The sequence below is a fragment of the Sander vitreus genome, chromosome 18 (genome assembly GCF_031162955.1).
Source record: "Sander vitreus isolate 19-12246 chromosome 18, sanVit1, whole genome shotgun sequence".
Lineage (NCBI taxonomy): Eukaryota > Metazoa > Chordata > Actinopteri > Perciformes > Percidae > Sander > Sander vitreus.
In genome coordinates, this window is record NC_135872.1 from 7,209,138 (window position 1) to 7,229,028 (window position 19,891).

Genomic DNA, 19,891 nt, shown 5'->3' on the forward strand with positions numbered 1-19,891 from the left:
CTGAAAAGTGACTGCCCTGCTTTAAGCTATAACATGGTCATTCATGATTGCAGGGAAATAACCCTCTAACGTTAACCCTACTACTGTACACATTCGCTCAAAAGTGAGCCAGACACTTTTTGGCATCTGCTTTAACATGTACAGTATGTTTCCATCCATTCACTGTCAGCACTTCAGTATACTTACTGGGAGTTTCCCTGTGATACTTTGAGCAGCTGGATGAAGCGGTCGAGCAGCGGCATGCAGATGGGCCCCAACAGCATCTCGAAGCTGGGCTGCATCAGCTCCGTCAGGCCCTTCATCAGGCTGCCCTCACAGCAGTACACCTTGTTGTGAGGCGTCACCATGTACGGGATGAAGGCATAGTTGGCTGAGCATGTCTGTTGATACAAGAGACACTGTTTGGCAAAAGAGCAGTATATTTAGTATATATCAGTATATTTAAGCAGCAGAGGACTCTTTTTGTATAACATTGTGGGTTTGGTGTGAAAGAGGCATCAGCAATATTTTAGCCAATTGTGGGTGTATCATTTGGAAAATCCAACAAACTTGATACTTGGATTAAATGAAGAGGGGAAAAGGATAAAACTACATTCAGTAGCTTTTTTATGAAATCTGCATTTAAATCTTCACCTCTTAAGGTATTTAGCCTACTGTAGACACTGTGATGACATTCTAGTTGACAAGACAGTCTCACCACAAGGTTCATGGACTTCTCATCCATGTTGGCTTAAAATTTCAGGTTTAAAAGTTCATTCTTGATCTACCTTATACTTAAACTCCATCTGCTGAAGAAGATTTTGTGATGCGATCAAAAGCCCCAGAATAGCTTAAAAAAAATTGATTTTTTGTCAACTACTGTTTCTTCTTCAAGGTTTTTTTTTTTTAATGAATGACTGAATTGCAAAAAAACAACTACTGTACGATGAGATATACATATTTTCCCTTTTTTAACCAGAACATACCCCCCCACCCTCCCAACCAATTACAAACAAACCTGTATTAAGGATTACTACAAGAGATAATTTAAAACACATAATAATAATAATAATAATAATAATACATTATAAATTATAATACATAAAACATAAAGGTTGAGAAGGTACAGAATGACAAAAAAAATTTCAACTACCGTTTCTATCTCATTCTGTGACAGCACATGTACTAATAAAGACACTCATGCTGATCCAAAGCCCTGGGCACACGTGGGCAGTTGTTTTTAAACATGTACATTTGCAAATTATAATGTGATATAACAAAAAGACTAAAGACTAACAACATGCTTATGCAGTTATTTAAAAGTAGCTTATGTGGTTGTAGTTTAGCTAATATTGGCCATATTGAGCTATTATGTGAGTATAATGTAACGTAAGCAGTTTAAAAGTATCCTAAAGAAGCAAGGTGTGCATTTACAGTAAATACAAACTGTCATTAAAAGGTTACGTTATCTAAATTATTTAAGAAACAGTCTTTACAACTGATTTTATGGACACTGTAAAAGTAAAAGATGACATTGTTTAGGGAGGAAGCAAATTGCCTGGAGGAAGTTGGAGTTCTTTCCCCTGTTCAAGAATAGTGTTTGTGTTGCGTTTGTGTTGCGTTGTCTTCACTGGACCAGTCTAAACAGGCAGCAGCCAGGACGAGAGATCTGCACCAGTGCTGACAGCCAACTAGGAGCTGCTTTCTTGCAACCACAAACACAGCCGTGCACTTACATATTCCACTTTGCAGCATGGCGCTCATGAAAATCTCACCTAGCTGCTCACCTAGAGCAAAGCTCTTCCTTGTTATTTGCTGCAGCTGTGGCATGCAGGAGTAATTTCCTTTCTTTGTCGGTTTCAGTTTTAGCTGCAGTTGTAGCACTAAAAGTGTTCTTCTTTGTTTAATCAGCTCTAATTTTTGACATCTGGGTTATGTTGTTTTAAACTTCACATTATTCTCAGCAGCGGTCGTGATGCTTCGGTTGGCCTGCCACTGCTGAATAAACGAGGAAACATGTGCATGTGGTGTTTGCAGACAGGACAGAGAGAGAGGCAGGAAATCCATTATTGACATTCTCAAGAAAGAGCTGAGGTCTTTTCAAGGAGATCTATTCCCAGAATGTCAGATGCGAGGTGAAACAGAACATGAGAGCATCTGAAGGTGGATGGGCTGCTACCCAGCTGCATCCTGACGGCTTTAATATTCTGTCATGGTTTTAGCTTTCCATGCAGCCTCTTAAGAGGAAACGCACTGCTGCTGCTCTCACTGCCATAGAAAAGGAAGTGAAAGGAAGGTGCGGCAATGAAGCAATGAAAGCCACCTGCAGAAAACTGCTTCCTCTTGTGCAACAGCGGTGCATGCTTTTCATAAACAAACATGTGACCCCTATTTCTGTTAGGTGTAACCAGACAGGTTGCATATCCTGACGCTATATTTAGCTCCTCCGTGTGTGTAAGATTCGTGGGGATCGCATGACAGGTTTGTTTTTACAGGCCAATGCATATGTCAGAGCGGCTGCAGGTCATTCTGAGCTAACCTCCGCTAGTCGCTCACAGGTAACAAGTGCGAGTGAAACGCATGAGACGGGACTAGCTCACGGGGAATCTGGTGAATGTGACTTAGAGTGAGTCAGTTGTTCAGAGAGTGAGTCATCTGGCTTGTTAGCCTTTGTCGATGATCCATCTGTCCATTTTCAGTTACAGGAGGGTTGTAGCTGCATGCCTACTCTCCCACCTACACAGAGGCAAACAAAGAGCCGACTACAACTTGATGTTAGTACTTAATTTACAGTATATGACTGTTCCAACAGTTATTAACCCGATATTAAATGCATTTGCATCAGCACAGAGTAGCCTTACTGTAGTTAAAGGCCAACTGACTGTTGGCTACACCACACCCCCAAACAACAGCGATTGTCCAATCATGGTTGTGTAAACGTGACTAAGCACAGGAGGCCTGTCAGGCTTTTGGATTTCTCCAAATGTTAAAGTGGATCTCTGATGAGAGTCTCACTCAGCATCTCAAGACTTTGGAAGATTAGGTCTTTTTCTAGCCTTGCCAAAAGCAAAAACACAAGAGCAAAATAGTGAGGAATGCATTAAAGAGTGTATTTATCAAATGTTTGCATGCCCGGCTGATTAGCTTCAGTAGTAACCTAAGCCCCTTTCACACATGCACTGCAAACCTGAAATTATCTAGACATTACCTGTCACCAACGCAAATGTCTGAATCAGTTGGATCAGAAATAGCTGCGTGTTGATGACATTTCTATCGGTTAGCACCTTTGTGTCTTGCTCATCTGGTTTGTAGAAGTCTAAACTGCAGCGACCTCAGCCAAACTGGTTACACAGTGTTACATTTTCCAAACAAATCTTGTCTCGTTCTCATGTGAAAGTGACACACTTTTAGGAAATAGTACAGCAAGGCCAAATCTAACCTCTGTGTTGCTGTCCAAATATGTTCTTCTACAGTAAGCATCTGATCACAATTTAAATACATTTGTATCTGTAATACAGTACTATAATGATAAGGCAACCGAGCTTCACCCTGCAACACAAGTACAATGAAGCTAATTATGTACATGTCTTATACACGAATCATTAACTGGTGAGGAGGGTAACTTTTTTGCCAGGGATGTCTTTTAGCATTATATCATGTATGTAGACATCTGAATATTTGAGACCGTGCAACAGTTAATAAGCGGGGCAGGGGTTAGCATGCCTGTCCCTGCCTTCTCTCTAACTTAGAAATAAAAAGTGTCTATATACATTATAATCTAGGTTGCTCACAGAAATGAATTAGTTTCTAATTTTAGGGGCTAATTGTAAAGTTTGAGTGTAATGTTAAGAGCAGACTACAGCAGGCTAGTGTCATGCTTTGGATTGTGTGTTCACTTGACAGAGAAGGTTTTATTTGTTTTCAAGATTATTTTTTGGGCATTTTAGGCCTTTATTTCTTATAGGACAGCTGAAGACATGAAAGGGGAGAGAGAGGGAGAATGACATGCAGCAAAGGGCCGCAGGTCGGAGTCGGTAGGAAAGTTTCCGTGTGAATTTGTTTTTGTATAAATATGATTAATACAATATTCAAAATGTATTTTAAACTGAAAAGGTTTAGTGCTTCAATTGGAATGGAAATTGATTAAAACTGATGTAAAAACAAATGGTGCTAATCACTGCACATGCAGAGAAAAGAGCTACAATACCTTCAAAAGGGATGGAAAATGTTTAAAAACTCTGCCGATATTACACTTTAAGTGCACTTTTACCAGCAAAGAGGGCAAGCTAAGAGCACATGCATCAGTGCAGAGGGCAGTGAAGTGCCTTAATAGGAGCAAGAAAGAGAGAGAACAAAGAGTGAGTGCACATAGGGGAGATCATTGAGCACACTGTGAGTGATAATCAGCTCTCTGCACACGGTACGAGTTGTCGGAGATCAGTATGTTTCATGCAGCACAGCGCTACCGCCTTCCTCTCTGAAAAGTCACTTAGGAGAGCTGAGCCTTTCATCTCAGTCCTGAACATTGACTCCTGGACGTCAATCAGTCTTCTGCTTCTGTCTTAATCTCTGTTCGAGAGCTGATTTAGTCAATTGTTCAATTAGAAAATTAAACAACATCAATTTCAATAAGGGATTAATCATTTAAGGTATCTGTCAAGCAGAAATGGTGAACATTTGTTACTTGCAGCTTCTCAAATGGGAGGATTTGCTGCTTTTCTTTTGTTATAACACTGTAAATTCAATTATTTTTTAAGTTGGACAAAACAGGCAATTTAAAGACATCATTTTGAGTTTAGGGAAGTACTTTTTCCATTCTCTTAAATTTTATAATCTAAACTGCCAACAACTGAAAAAAATAAATTACTAGATTTATCATATACCTTTTTTTAGGATCCCTGTTTTCTATACTATACTGTAACAGGGTTACAGTAATAGGTGGTTTATAATGACAACACTATTGGCTTTGTCCTCTACATGTTGTATTTAGCACATACTACTCAGCGCCACAGTAGTAAAACAATGCACATTTCCAACTGAAAACATAGTACACTTGCATTGGCTTTACTAAAAAAAGAAAAAGATATATTCACCCAATGTGTTTCAGTGGGTGAATGAGCAAAGAACAGGATTTCCTTCGCTTTAAAGCAGCACCTCATTTGAATGCTGCCGTTTTTGCAAGTCAAAGTGTCAAAATGCTTGAGCCTTTTTATGCAGATGAAGCCCATGCTCACTTACAGTCACTGTAACTTATGAGAAACCGCTGTCATTGGAGGAACAAAAAACCTCTTGAAAATGGAAGATAAGATGTTTTAATTTTTTATATTTCCGTGTGAAACATTTATCACAGCGTCTAAACAAAAGTGGACTGCAAAGGAGAAAACCTTTATAAAACGCCAAAGAGAGAAATATAAGCTGTTAGACACCGTGCTCCCTAAACGTAAAAAAACAAACAAAAAAAACAAAAACAAACATATTCTCCGCACCACATAAGATGTGTGATGTGTGAGCAATGGCTGAGTAGAGTGTGAAAGGCAAAGGCGAGGAAAAAAATAATTGCTTTGTGCACTTACAGTGTTCTTCTGGCAAATTATCTCCTGAAAGAAGAAAAGAGAAAATACAATTAGAGATAACACAAGAACATTTCTCCAATTTCTTTGTCCAATTTTTTTTTTTGGACACTGTATTACTGAATAAAACAATAGAATACATATCAGTTGCACTAAAATTCATACATCATATCCGAGACGGTAACATTTTATTAAGACAGCTGCTTGTGCAATATCTGATGAATGTTTCTGGTTAAAAACTGTGACACTATATGAAGTGGTGCCATGAATGCGCCTTGAAGGGTAGACATGCACCAATCAAATAAGAGAAGACCACAAGCTGTAACCAACGTAGGTTTCACAACATTTAAAAAAAGGTTTTGCAAATGTTGTTTGTTAGGTCTAGAGGCTTTGCTTACAATGAAAATGACTACTATAGCTCTCTAAAGCACACGGAGGTCTTTTGTCTTGCAGAAAGTCAGGTATTCAGCACTTGAAAGCGAGTTCTTAGTAAATTAGTAACTTTTTGCATCCGTTTTACTCGTCTCTTAAAGTGCTCATATTGTGCTTTTTGGCTTTTTCCCTTTCCTTTATTGTGTTATATATCTTTTTTGTGCACGCGTTAAAGTGAAAAAGCCCAAAGTCCACCCGAAAGGAACTTACCATCTCCAACAGGAGACACTGTTCACAAACTGCTCCAAACAGCTCTGTTGTAGTCCAGCCTTTACTTCCGTGACTAACGTGCGTCACTCTGTAACACGTTATAATGCTCGCCTAGCTGCTAGCGTAGCACGGCCTCATACTCTGCTTCTGACTGGCTAGTAGTCCTTACCTAGCTACTGCGCATGTGCGACTCCTAACAAAGATGGTACAGAAGAGCGATGCCTCACTCTGTAGCTAAAACAGAGAGCTCAACACACAGGGGGAAAAAAATATGGTGTTTTTTGAAAATTAAACTATGTAAACCTTTTCTGATATAACCTCTAAATACAATTATGAACATGAAAATGAGTATAATATGAGCACTTTAAACAATATTTGCTTTAAAATGAACCAACTCTGGGATTATAGAGATTGCCAGCTTTCATTTCACATACTTGCACCACACACATTTTAAGCACAGACAGAGATGATTTTGGTGCTAGTCCTCTCATCACACACTAAATAAAGCAGATCAATGAGCCAAGCTACTAAAAAAAAAGGAAGGAAGTAGTCATTTCACCTCACTAACATTAAACGGTACAAAGATTTACTCATATCTGCCGGTGGGTGAAAATGAATGGGTGTTTGTATAATATCACTATCACATTCACTATTCATGCATTGCTGTGATGACGTTTAGGATGTGTTACAATCTGAATCAATTAGGATATCTTCTTCATGTTGGCTGTGCTTTAAAATAAAATCTGAAAATATCCACACAAGTACTTCCAACTGGAAGTAAATGGCTTTCTTCTTGTATATGAAGAAAATCATTTACTTCCAGTCTTATTTTATTAGAGAATAAACTGTACCTGCTTGAACAGTGAGACCACTTTTATTCTTCAGGAAAAAGAATCAGCGTGAAAAGAAGCATGAGCAGCATGGGAGTACACAATGGTCTCTTTAGAATCTTGATTTATATTTAAGCTATTTAAAGATACAGTAATTCCTGAGATTAATTAATGAATTCCCTTTGAAACAATTTAGCAGCCTGATAGAGATCAGAGGAAACCACCAGAGAGAAGTGGTCTTTTCAGGCAGGGTTGGGAGCAGCTAGCTGAATGCCCAGCCAGGCGGGCAGGCACCACAGCAAACCACAGGAACTCCTAATAGGTACTAGTCCGCATTAGGGCAGGCCAAAATCAAATTTTAACTATAAAAAAATATAAAAATGATAGAGCTGAGACTATGCATTAGGTTTTTAATGACACGTTTATCTTGACTTCTGCATTTAATGTGCACTGAAGTGCTGTATAGTACTATATGTTGACTGCACAGTGTGGTCGCGTGTTGCCATAATACCCCTCTCACCACACAGAACACCTACAATAAAGGCTTCAGTGTTCCTCTGCTACAAGTCGCCGACAGCAGGAGCTTTACATGTGTTCAGCTTGGGCGTCAGACAGTGTGAACTGCGTCTCCTCTGTTACACGGGAGCTATGAGAGACTTGCACTGTTGTCATACAGTATGCTGACTCAGTCAAAACTTGTCTTGGGTGAGATTTTTTTCTGGGTCATAGTTAAAAGTAACAATCTGATGTTTTAATATGAATAAATATGTGACGCTCTCCATTACAGATTGCTATAACAGAGCAGTGCCTCTGCTCTTTTCCTTGAAGGTTGTGGTTTATTTCATAACAGTGTATCATCTTTTATAAATTTAGTGGAGGTGGTCTTTGTTACATAAAGGAGGCGGCCCACCACTAAAAAAAAAACTAAAAAACTTGATAACATGAGTAATGATATTCTGGTGATGATCATTACTCATGTTATCAAGTTGAGCACCTCCACCCAGAGTGCACAATACCCAAACTTTTTTGTTTCAAAAATTAAACATGTTTAGAAATTCAATATGAATCTGCAAGTGCAGTAGTGTAGATTATATTTCAATGATGAGCAATCCTTCAAAACCCGGACCCACGCCTGGACTGATGTCTACTTGTTTTTGGGGCGGTGACTTAACTTCCCACCAAACTTTATTGAAGTCTGTAACTGTAAAATCAGAATTTTCCAGCTAGAAAACATCAGGACTGGAATTAAATCCTCCTTAGTGGATATTATAAAGTACCTATAGATACATAACTTTAAAAAAAGAAATAAAATATTAAAAAAAAGACATCACAGTACTGGACACATTGACTGACAGGTGATCCCTGAAGTGCAGAGCAGAAGCACCGTCACGCCATCGCTGACTTTCAAAAAAGGTTTTTATAAATGCATTTCCTTCCATCAAATTATTGGTGCATTTATGTGCCGCTGACAGCAAATCACATTTCTGTCAATCCCCTGTCCCTCCCTGCCTCCTCCTAAATATAGCCTTTAATCACCACCTTTGTGAACCACAGTTATTGTCTGGTTCACGTGTTTAAGTGATGACGGCAGGATTGTCCTGATTTCTGCTCATGGTGACGGCTTACTGTACCTGCAGAGACTGGAGGGAGTCGGAGTTAGTATCGCAGTACAGGATGATGTTGTTGGCCATGCTGAAGCTCTCTCTGACTCCCAGGTGGTAGAAGAGCGACGGCTGGCGAAAGGCATCCGTCATCTCCACCACAGCGATGTCTGATTGAAAGAGACAGGTACAGGTGTCAGTGTAGCTCTCTAACTTAATACTTTGATTAAAAGTGTTCCAGGACCTGGCTTTGTGCACAGGGGCATTGTCATGTTGAAACAGGAAAGGGCCTTTTCCAAACTGCTGCCACAACGTTGGTAGCACAATATTGTTTAAGATATCATTGAATGCTGCAGCATGGGCGAACATTTCATCTAATAGATGGGGGGGAAACACAGATAATACAGCCACAATTGTACTTGTAGAGGATATGTGTAGATGTGGAACTCCAGTAAGAAGGCTGGCAAAACTATTTTATTCACTTTAAATCACTTTTACATGTGATGCTGAACTGAGAACTGAGCCTCCTAGGAAGCAAGCTAACTAACCAGCAAGCCAGCCGGCCATTTAAATAGTAAAGTTTAACAACTTAATGTTTTATTCAAACACTTTTGTCACAGCATAGGAAACGCTCTCGCCAGATGAGTGACAATTTTGTTACAGTACGCTCGTTTTCTGTAACTAGTGAAAGCACGTTCTTTGCCAGTCTACTTACTGACGCAATTCGATCTCTCCCACGAGTCCCACCGGACTTCTGTGTACCGTTAACGGGAGAAAACCTTTTACAGTCAATAGAGAAAGCCAAGCTGTGGACCAAACCACTGTGAGGCAAGGGAGGTGGGACTCTAGATGTTTCTAAACTAAAAGTAAACACATTTTGTTGTATTGTTTAACTACTTACCATTTTTTACAGTCATTGCCACTTACACAATTATTTACAATACACAGTGTGGTTTAATTGATTTTTTTTTGGGGGGGGGGACGGGACAACACAAAACAGCAACAGATTTTCGTGTGGATTCAATAAAAAAAGTATCAGTGTTGTTGCTTGAATAATTAAACAATTCAGCAAACCATTTAAGAAGCAGTTCAGGTATAAAGTGTGCCATTGCTGCTTAACTCTTATCAATTAGTCGACCGACAAAAATACAACTTTAATTAACTGATTGACCAATTACAGTAATTGTCGAATGAATATGTCAAGTAAAAGTGTATTTTAGTGTTTGATATCATTAGAAATTAAATACATTTCTAGACTAAATTATACTAAACTTGGTAACAATGAAACTTCTCATTACTGGCAACTGTCCAATTTATATTACATAATGTAAAGCCTGTATCATATCAGAGACCTCGCTAACACTTGATATCTGGCTTTCATTTGAGCCAACCTTGACTGACACTGAGCTCAAAAGGTTAATGGACAGATTTAAAGCCACATCATGTGTGTGTCAGTATCACATACTACAGGTTGTTACAGGTGGTGTTCACAGCAGTCTGCTGTAGACTCTGGTGTCAGAGAAACAAGTGGATCTAACTCAGAAGCACGCTCTTGAAAAACAGATTTGATGGAAGGTGGTGTGACCCCATCTTTTCAACTCTATCTATGAACACAAATACAGTCAATACCACACTGGCTCCAGCTGGACTCAAGCATATGATCTGGATGAATAGTGTCGCTCAAACCAGCAGGGACTACAGCTTCTGCTGAAGGGGCGGAGAGTTCCCAGCCTTGAACCAAGGGCTTTTACAAGCATAACAGACTGCTGTGTTACCAAAGAGCTTAATCATAGGTGTGCTGTTGAACGGAACCATAACGTACAAATACCATTTGACATTGCCCACAGCATAAAATACCTCAATGCTTGCATTGATATGACATTATGATATGTATGTGGCATTAAACTAGGGCTGTGCAATTAATCGAATTGTAATCGCGATTATGATTTCGGCTCCTAAAGATCACAAAAACATTGTATTTGCGAAAAACTATTATTTTGCATATTACGTTTTGCAATAAACTCTTATTTTGTCTTGTGTGCTGAATGAAAAACAAAAGTTCAAACGGGAAAAGTATTACGGGAAATTTCACTGTTTTAAGTTCAATAAATGCAACATATTTCCAAAAGTGAGTGAGTAATTGTGTTAAATAATCGTGATTTTAATATTGACCAAAATAACCGTGATTATGATTCTTCCCATAAGAAGACACTTTATTTATCCCGCAAGGGGAAATTACATTTTTAGACTGTTTTTACAGTAAACATAATAATCGAGCAGCCCTACATAACAGACTGCTGTGTTACCAAAGAGCTCATTCATATGTGTGCTGTTGAACTGAACTATAAACGTACAAATACATTTGACCCTGCCAACGGCATAAAATCCCTCAATTCTTGCATTGATATGGCAATAAACACACGCACAAAAGGTGTAGAATAAGGATGACAGTGTTATAGAGGCCCACACATGAGGTGGGGTGGTACACGCTGTCCCTGAAACCGCCCCGAGACACTGATAACAACAAAAACACATCAGTCCGGTGGCTGCGTTCCAGTAATGACATAGTAGCTCAAAGAGTCACAGAGATAACGCCGCACCCTGGTATTTCATCTGTTTCCCAACCCTCCACCTCTCTGTGTCAACAAACACATTACATGGAGATCAGGAGCGATGAAATGCTGATCCAGCCAGCTGTGTCTTTTACCCCTTATGGGTCGTTTCAAGCTAGCACTAAAATAAGCACTCGTTCACACTCGAGCAAGTCAGATGATAGGTTGCTCTTTTCTGACCAATTTCCGTTATTGTCAATTTTAGGCTCAACAGAACAAAAAACAGTGGGACAATATATCGTGAGAGAAGCACAGCCTGCAACTTTAAAGTTTTGATTCACTCTCACCGCATCATTTCCTGCTGTATCAGGCACCTGTTTAAGCGAGAAAAACTCTGAAAACCCACTGTTCCTCCCCAGCACCAGACAACAGACATACACAGTTAGCAACTATCTGGCAAACATAATGGTGCATTTAGCAGCACAAGAATTAGATATTTCCCTCATGAGTTAGCAAGAGTTTCCTGCCCACAAGTGGCCAAAAGAATATATTAATGGAGCTTTAAAACAGCTCCGATAACTCTCTGTGCTCATCAAACAGCCTCCACATTCATTAGGATGCAACACCAGCAGCATGGTGAAAACTACTTTCTCTCTCAGATATTCTAATACTATTAAGCAACCATGTGAATGCTCATTGAACGCACCGTTAACATCAAACAGTCACTGTAATTCATTCCAACACAACACTGCAGAGAGACGCCGATCAGAGTCTGGCTGGTTGCAGCGGTGGAGAGCTTTTGTCAGTGATGAGGGGCCATGCAGCTCCCCGCATTCATCATCAGCACATGTAAATTCATCTAGGAAGCAGGTACTTGTTGCTGGCCTCAGGTTTTCATCATCAACCCCTTCCTCCACATGAGCTTTAGAAATCAGCCTTTTCAAACATTTCCATTTCTGTCAAGCAGGCAGAGGACAGGATATATGGGATTTTAAGCTCTGCGGCTCTGTGCAGTGATGCAGAATATCAAGAGGTTTTTTTTGCTCTTGAGCAGCCAGTATCTTCACATCAGGATGTCTGCTATCTGAGTGCACATTAGGTTTCACTTTCTGACGTATAAGACGGAGAGGTAAAGTACACCTTAATCCTCACTCGCTGACCATTGCTTAACAACACTTGTTACTTCCATATCTATGAAGCATTTCGATTAATATCTCAACAATCACACACAATGTTCATTGAATGTTCGGCCATCACCTGGGTCCAAAGCAAGACTGATTGGCTTGGAAAAATTAGGACACTTGGACTCTTTTGGGGTTAACTAGACCTTAAGCAGATCAATTATTTGTCCACAAAGCCAAACCTTAATGCAAACCTTAACAATCCTGAGTATTTAGCTTCTTCAGTGCTCTTACTTTTTGCAAACAAACAAGGTGCTGGATGTCAACATCCAGACAGCACGGGTTGGCTGATGAATAAAAGATAAGCTTGTCTCATTTCTCTGCTGGCGGGCAATCCTATCAATATTACATCTCAGCGAGATTTGAATGCAAACAGGCCACTTAAAGGCAGTGGGGTAAAACAGAGCTGTATTTCTGACCAAAAAAGAAGGTTGCAGTTGTGTTTATTTTTAAAATGCGTAAAAAATGCGTAATTTTGCATTGCTTTGCTTGGAAACCTCACCTGCTTCACAAGAATCCATCTGAGCCAAGGAAAATGTTTGGTGTCACAGGGCAGGGCTAAGGTGATGATTAAGGAACACAGCCGTGCACACAATGAAAAGAAAAGGGCATGACACAAGTGACAGGAGACTCGCCAGGAGCAATCAGTGCAGAGCTCATAAGTGCTTTGTACTCACAATAAAGCCCCTGAGAGCTGACTGGTGGCCTATGTCATCAGTGTGGATTGTGTGTTTCAGTCTAGATGCACACATACTGAACAATAATATTATAAACCCAGAAAGTAGGAACACATGCCAGATCTTAATCAATCAATCAATCAATCAATCAATCAATCATTTAATCAAAATACTTGATTGATCCCCTCAGGGAAATTATTTAGTTGCAGTTGCTCACATTCACATTAAGAAAGTGAGAAAAAAGCAAGTCAATAAGTGTATAAAGTAACACAGCTACAGTAAGAAATAATAATAAATAAGTAAAGTGAGATTAGGTTACAAATAAGATTAGGTTAAAAAGATAGTTTCAAATGGATTGTACAAGTTCTATTGTAGTGCAGTGTCAACATAAAGTACAGTATCAACATAAATACAATACAAACATTAATAAGTACAGTGTGAATAATAAGTAGCAGCAGTGAATAAATAAAACATTTTGCACATGTAGCTGATAAATTATTAAGTAATTATTGCAGTTATATAGCAGTTGTAATGCAAGCAGCTTCTCGTCTCATCACAAACATAGGGAGTCACTGTCAACGAGAGCTAAGATGGTTAGTCAATTAATCAATTAGTATCCGTTTTGATAGTCAATTCATTGTTTGAGTCATTTTTAGCCATGCTAGTGGTTACGGTGATTTCCGTCTTCCGCCCCCCTAAAATTTCATCTCAGCCCCCCTAAAATTTATAATAACTTAATAAATTTTGGTGCTTAAAGATAGAGTTGCAAACTTGTCTGTTAGTAACAGAGGACAAACAACTATAGGTTTAAAGGGCTAGAAACAGGTTTAATATACTTTGTCGCTGTAGCCAATGCTATGCACCTGTGCCACTATAGCCAGTCCAACAATGAGCTTTACTTGGGATGGGGGGCCTTGACCAACTGCCATGCTTCACTTGTTTTCAAGCCATGATGTCTCTCTCTCTCTCATGGGCGGGCCAAATTCTCTGGGCGGGCAAAGCAGAGAAAGGGGAGGTAACCTTCCTCCTTATGAGCTCATAAGGAGAAAGATTCCAGATCGGCCCATCTGAGCTTTCATTTTCTCAAAGGCAGAGCAGGATACACAGGGCTCGGTTTACATCTATCGCCGTTTCTAGCCACTGGGGGACCATAGGCAGGCTGGGGGAACTCCTATTAATGTTAAAAAAACCTCATAAAGTGAAATTTTCATGCCATGGGACCTTTAACAGAAACATAGTTTTGGCCAATTGGAGGTGGTTGAGGTCAGAGATTATTGGCTAATAAAATAACTTATTTAGCAGGGGGGTGGTGTTGAGTTAGTTCATAATATGCTCAATCCTAATAAACGTCATTGCATTTGAAAGGACAAAGAACATAATCCTAACAAACATTTGATTATAGGAAAAAACAAACCAAAGGAGGAAATGCTTCACACTTCTAGGCACCGTAACCGTGTTATGAATACACTAAAAGAAGGTCACTACTCTAGTACACAGTACATCTAAAATGTGTTTTAAGATCTGCCAGCAGAGTCATGATGGGCTTCTTGCCACATTAGGAACAACAATCTTGAATTTACGGGAACAAACCGCACAAAAACAGGAAATGTCATAGAGACAGTGCCTGTGATTTTCCCTGATTCAACAGCAGAGCATCTGAATATTTTCTGGAGAGCATTTAGATGTCGTGATTGCTTATCAATTCAACAGCAGAGCTGAGTGCATGCCAATGTTACAGCAGACCTGCCAACATAGTGTTGACAGTAGGTTGTGTAAAGCCAGTAGCAATAGAGTAACTTGAGTCATCACCCAGTCACACTTTTAAACACCTGATCACGTGTGCTCACCTCAGCTGTTGTTGAAATCACTTCAAAGTAAACCCAAGTCTATCTACACTAGAGATACTCTAGTCTCACGCTCCGATACTGCCTAAAACGCTGGTATCGGTATCGGGAAGTACTGGAGTTTATACACCGATCCGATAATCTACATTAAAGTAGTTTATTTATGTTGTTTTTCCGTTATAACTGACTGTCAAACTGGATAATAAAAGAAAGAGAAATAATATCACATCCATACAGGGATAGTAGTATACAGTTGTTAAAACATAATAAAATATATGACATACTGGTATCGGATCGGTACTCGGTATCGGCCGATACGCAAGTTCAGGTATCGGAATCGGTATCGGGAAGCAAAAAATGGTATCGGGCCATCTCTAATCTACACCAACGAGAGATAAGACAAATTGGAAAAAGAAAACATGCACAGCACTGTCCTGTTAATCCCGCTACACCTCCTACGGCTCGAACAGCTACTGTTGACCAAAACTAAATTGATTCCCTCGCCTACTGCTCAAAGCAGAGGAGGGAAATAATTCAATATTCTTGCACACTATTTGGCTTCCAGCAGCTACCGGCCTGCTGCTGCAGGTTCTTCAGGCCCGGCGGTGCCTCTGAGGGGGAGAAAGAGAGAAGAGAAAGGGAGATGGAGGCGAAAGGCGATGAGCAGCTAAGAGAGTGAAGAGCTGCATGACTTGTCCTGGTGTCTATTGGCTCCTAATAGATCCTTCTCAGCGCTCTTTTTGGAAGGGGGGGGAGATCTGCTCAATATTATAATCGCAGAAGGATCTTAATGTCACTCTGTTGTTAAAATAAAATCAAGGTTAACTTGCAAGCTTGAATTTGTCTAAATGTTGTTCTATGTATTTAAAACAACAGGTTGCATATTTATTCACACAGCCAGTCACATCTTGTGTGGCATTGCTGATCATTTTAAAAAATGTTTTACAGTGTACTAATACTCCACCACTCACACAGGGCCACAGCACATTTCGCATAATCTGTTTTCACACGTAGGGTAAGGGAAGGATAAAATGTTTGCATGTGCATGTATGTGCCCTTACTTAATAACCCTTTATTTCTGTGAAAAAACACTTTTGTTTTTGTGTAAATGTCATTGTGCTGCGATGCTAAAAGCACTTCAATTACTTTGCAACAGCACTGTTTACACTGGTCACTCAGGGGCCAGCTTTAATGGCCTGCAGTTTTATTGCATTTGTCTTTGAGTATGTAGGAAGAGGACAAGTACAGTAAGTAGATAAAACACTTGTTACAATCAATTACACATAAGAACCATGGAGACCCAGCGAGGAAACAGCTGAATCAGATGTGAGTGAAACCCTCGGCGTGTTGCTGTTGAGGTTTTTCCCCTTATCAGTTATTGCTAACAGAGAAGGAGGGAATGAGGCTTGTGTTAGTGGAGCAGAGTAGTGCAGATGGAGGATTTCCCAAGAGCGTGGTCCACACCGAGGACAGAAAAAGACTGGAATTACTGTCTCCAAGCTTCACTGGAAAAGAGAAACATTTTTTTCCTCCCCTTAAAAAAAGTAATCAGAAAAAGCTAATTTTCTTCCAAATTTCCAGAAACTGAACTTTTGCTGGTATACTGCTAGGTTTCTTGGCCGGTTACTGCCACAGTAGTTTCGCTTGCCAGACCTATCTCCAAAGCGCTGCGGAGTAAGGTCTGGCCCTACAACACATACACAAAAACATGGCTTGGGTTGTTTGCATTTCTTTAAATCAATCACAATAGTGTTGGGCAGCGCTAAGCTCCGGACGCAGCGGCAGCGAATCTGGAAATTGGTTTCGCGAAGGAACTTGCAAAAGAAAAATGTCACATACAAAAAAAATTATATTATATATATTATATATATATTATATATATATATACATACACACACACACACATATATATACACACACACACACACACACACACACACACACACACACACACACACACACACACACACACAGTTGTGTTCAAAATAATATCAGGCCAACATCACTAACCTCAAATCAAATTTTTTGGTAGAAGTGATATTTCTACATGGCAAATCATTTACTAGTACGTGTTGTAAAATCATAGAAAACCAACAGTCATGACATGCATGCTGCTCATTCTGTGTAATTGAATCTGTAATTGAAAGGGGCATGTTCAAAATAATAGCAGTGTTGTGTTCAGTTAGTGAGGTGATTGATTCTGTGAAGAAACAGGTGTCAGTTATGGCCCATATTTAAGGAAGGAAGGAAGCAAATGTTGTGCCGCAGACAGTTTGTCCGACGACCCCCATGCACTGAATTCAAGCCACAGTACACTGTGAAGACAGTAAACCATGGTGGTGCAAAAATCATATCATGGGGATGTTTCTCATACTGTGGTGTTGGGCCTATTTATCGCATACCAGGGATCATGGATCAGTTTCAATACATCAAAATACTTGAAGAGGTCATGTTGCCTTATGCTGAAGAGGAAATGCCTTTGAAATGGGTCTTTCAACAAGACAATGACCCAAAACGCACTAGTAAGCGAGCAAAGTCTTGGTTCCAGATGAACAAGATTGATGTTATAGAGTAGCCAGCCCAATCCCCAGACCTCAATCCCATAGAAAACTTGTGGGGTGACATCAAAAATGCTGTTTCTCAGGCAAAACCCAGTAATGCAGAGGAATTGTGGAATGTAGTTCAATCGTCCTGGGCTGGAATACCTGTTCACAGGTGCCAGAAGTTGGTCGACTCCATGCAACACAGATGTGAAGCAGTTCTCAGAAATAAATGGTTATGTAACTAAATATTAGTGCAGTGATTCAAAGTAAAGCAAACCCTTGAGACTAATACTCCTTTTTCTTCACTTTCTGTAAAAGGTATAACACAAACTTGATCAATTTTGGTCAAGTTTTAATTTGGAATTGAATGTGCAGTGTTCCCAATGCATTGATATTATGGAATTAAAAGCTATTCTAAGGATTTTGACGTGTGTCACTGTGTGTGTGTGTGTGTGTGTGTGTGTGTGTATATTTATATATTTATTTATTTTTTTGGGGGGGGGGGGGGATTTTTAGGCCTTTATTTGACAGGAGAGCTGGAAAGGGCCGCAGGTCGAAGTCGAACCTGGGCCCGCTGCATCGAGGAGTAAACCTCTATGTATGGGCGCCCGCTCTATCAACTGAGCTATCCGGGCGCCCGCACATACAATATTAAACAAAGTTAACTGTACACACAATACAGTAACATGAGCTATTTAAATTAGCTGGATACATACCAGTGTATCGCCATGTGTATTCTGTCGCAGTTCGATAGTAAATGCCGTGGACATATTCTTTGTAAATCTTAATCATTCACCGAAAGAACCAAACAGGCCTGCCTTGTTGCACAATCCAAGTTCTTTAAAACTTGCCATTTTCAGCAAATAGCTTCATAGCAGGAAGTTTGTTGATGTTTCCCAAAACCAACGGACTTTTGCAATGTGAGAGGAACATCCAGAGGAAAGATCTGGCAGCAACGGATGTTCCAGCGATTATCCGGTTTTTAACAAAATGAATTGTCGTCCAGACTACTGCCATGTAAATTGTCATGTCAGCCACATCTGTGCTGACCCCATGTCTGTGCTAGTAGAGCATGTGATTTGAACAAAATAGGGCCTTGATAATCAAAATATTGATCCATAGTGTCACTAGTGCTGACAAAAAAATACCAAGGGTACGGGCGACTGGGTAGCTCACCTGGTGGAGCGGGCGACCATATATAGAGGTTTACTCCTCGAAGCAGCGGCCGCGGGTTTGACTCCGACCTGCGGCCTTTGCTACATGTCACTCCCCCCCTCTCCCCTGTCATGTGCAAGCTGTCCTATTCAAATAAAGGCCTAAAATGCCCCAAAAAAAAAAAAAAAATCCAGGGTACCTTTAAGTTTGACTTGGACCCAAGTCACAAATATAAGAATTTTAGAGTTGACTCGAAACATATAAGTTTTGACCTTCTAAAATACTGCTACAGAATGTTTGTCCCTAAGGGAGACTCCATTACTAATGCTGAATGACACTTTTACAGTTGCTGTTTTTCTTTTTAAATTTGCTTCTTTACAACACTTAGAAAAAAAGAGAAAAGTGTAGCAAAAAATGCATTCAGGACTGGAGCAAAACTATATTGACTATGTGTGTCACTGACTGACAAGTGAAGTCTCTAGAAGTGGTCAAACATCTTTATAATGAATTCCAAGTCAGGTTCAGCTACATGTGAAGCCAACATGCCACACAAAGTATAAACAGACAGTGGAAGAATTCTCCCAACTATGGGAATGGAAGAAAAGCACCATACAAGTCTTTCAACTGAGCATTTCTGTCTCCAAATACATCTCTTCCCCCAGAGGATAATATGGGAAATGCTAGACAATAGTTATTCTGTAGTTTAGATGCCCTGCCCAGCAGAGAGATTAATGCTCCCTTTATTTTTAGGCACAAATGGGCTTTAAAGAAACGACCCTGAAAAAACCATGATGCAGGAAATGAGAACAACCTTCCAGTTGTACCGTTCTCCTTTTTTTTAATACCTCTGCTCCACTTTGTTGCCTTTTTACACACTGTGAGATCTTACAAACTGCAGTGCCATGGCCCCATGGGGGAAAAAGCTGAGAACAGAATGTGAATTCATCCACATCTGACAAACACGCTGGGAGAAACTCGTGCTGCTGTTGCCCCGACTTGCCTCCTAGATTTACAGTATTTGCTGAAACAGGAATTTGCATTGATTCCGAGTTAACAATATTTCGACCATAACTCAATTACTTCACATGATAGGATTAAGCAACTGCTGTGCTTATTTGACCTTTACTCTCAAGAGTTTTAGCCGTGCCGCTAGCACGGTTCTAGGGATGACAATGTTGACAGGTCTGTCTGTCGGTCCGTCCTTCACTTTGGTGCAGACTGAAATACCAGCACGTCAAAGTTTTGACTTATCCAGTGAAATATCTCAAGATCTACTATATGGATTGATACCAAATTTTGTACCGATATGTATTCATG

At 39.9% G+C, this 19,891-nt stretch overlaps 1 protein-coding gene across 1 annotated transcript in view; it reads right to left on the bottom strand.

Annotated features, from left to right (window-relative positions):
* Positions 1 to 19,891, bottom strand: part of map3k5 (mitogen-activated protein kinase kinase kinase 5) — a 75,635-nt gene that overhangs the window by 44,844 nt on the left and 10,900 nt on the right. The window contains exons 2-4 of the mRNA XM_078274447.1: positions 8,653 to 8,792; positions 5,553 to 5,576; positions 187 to 380 (exon numbers count right to left, since the gene is read on the bottom strand). Of these exons, the coding sequence (XP_078130573.1) occupies positions 187 to 380; positions 5,553 to 5,576; positions 8,653 to 8,792 (358 nt within the window). The remainder of the gene's footprint in view (positions 1 to 186; positions 381 to 5,552; positions 5,577 to 8,652; positions 8,793 to 19,891) is intronic.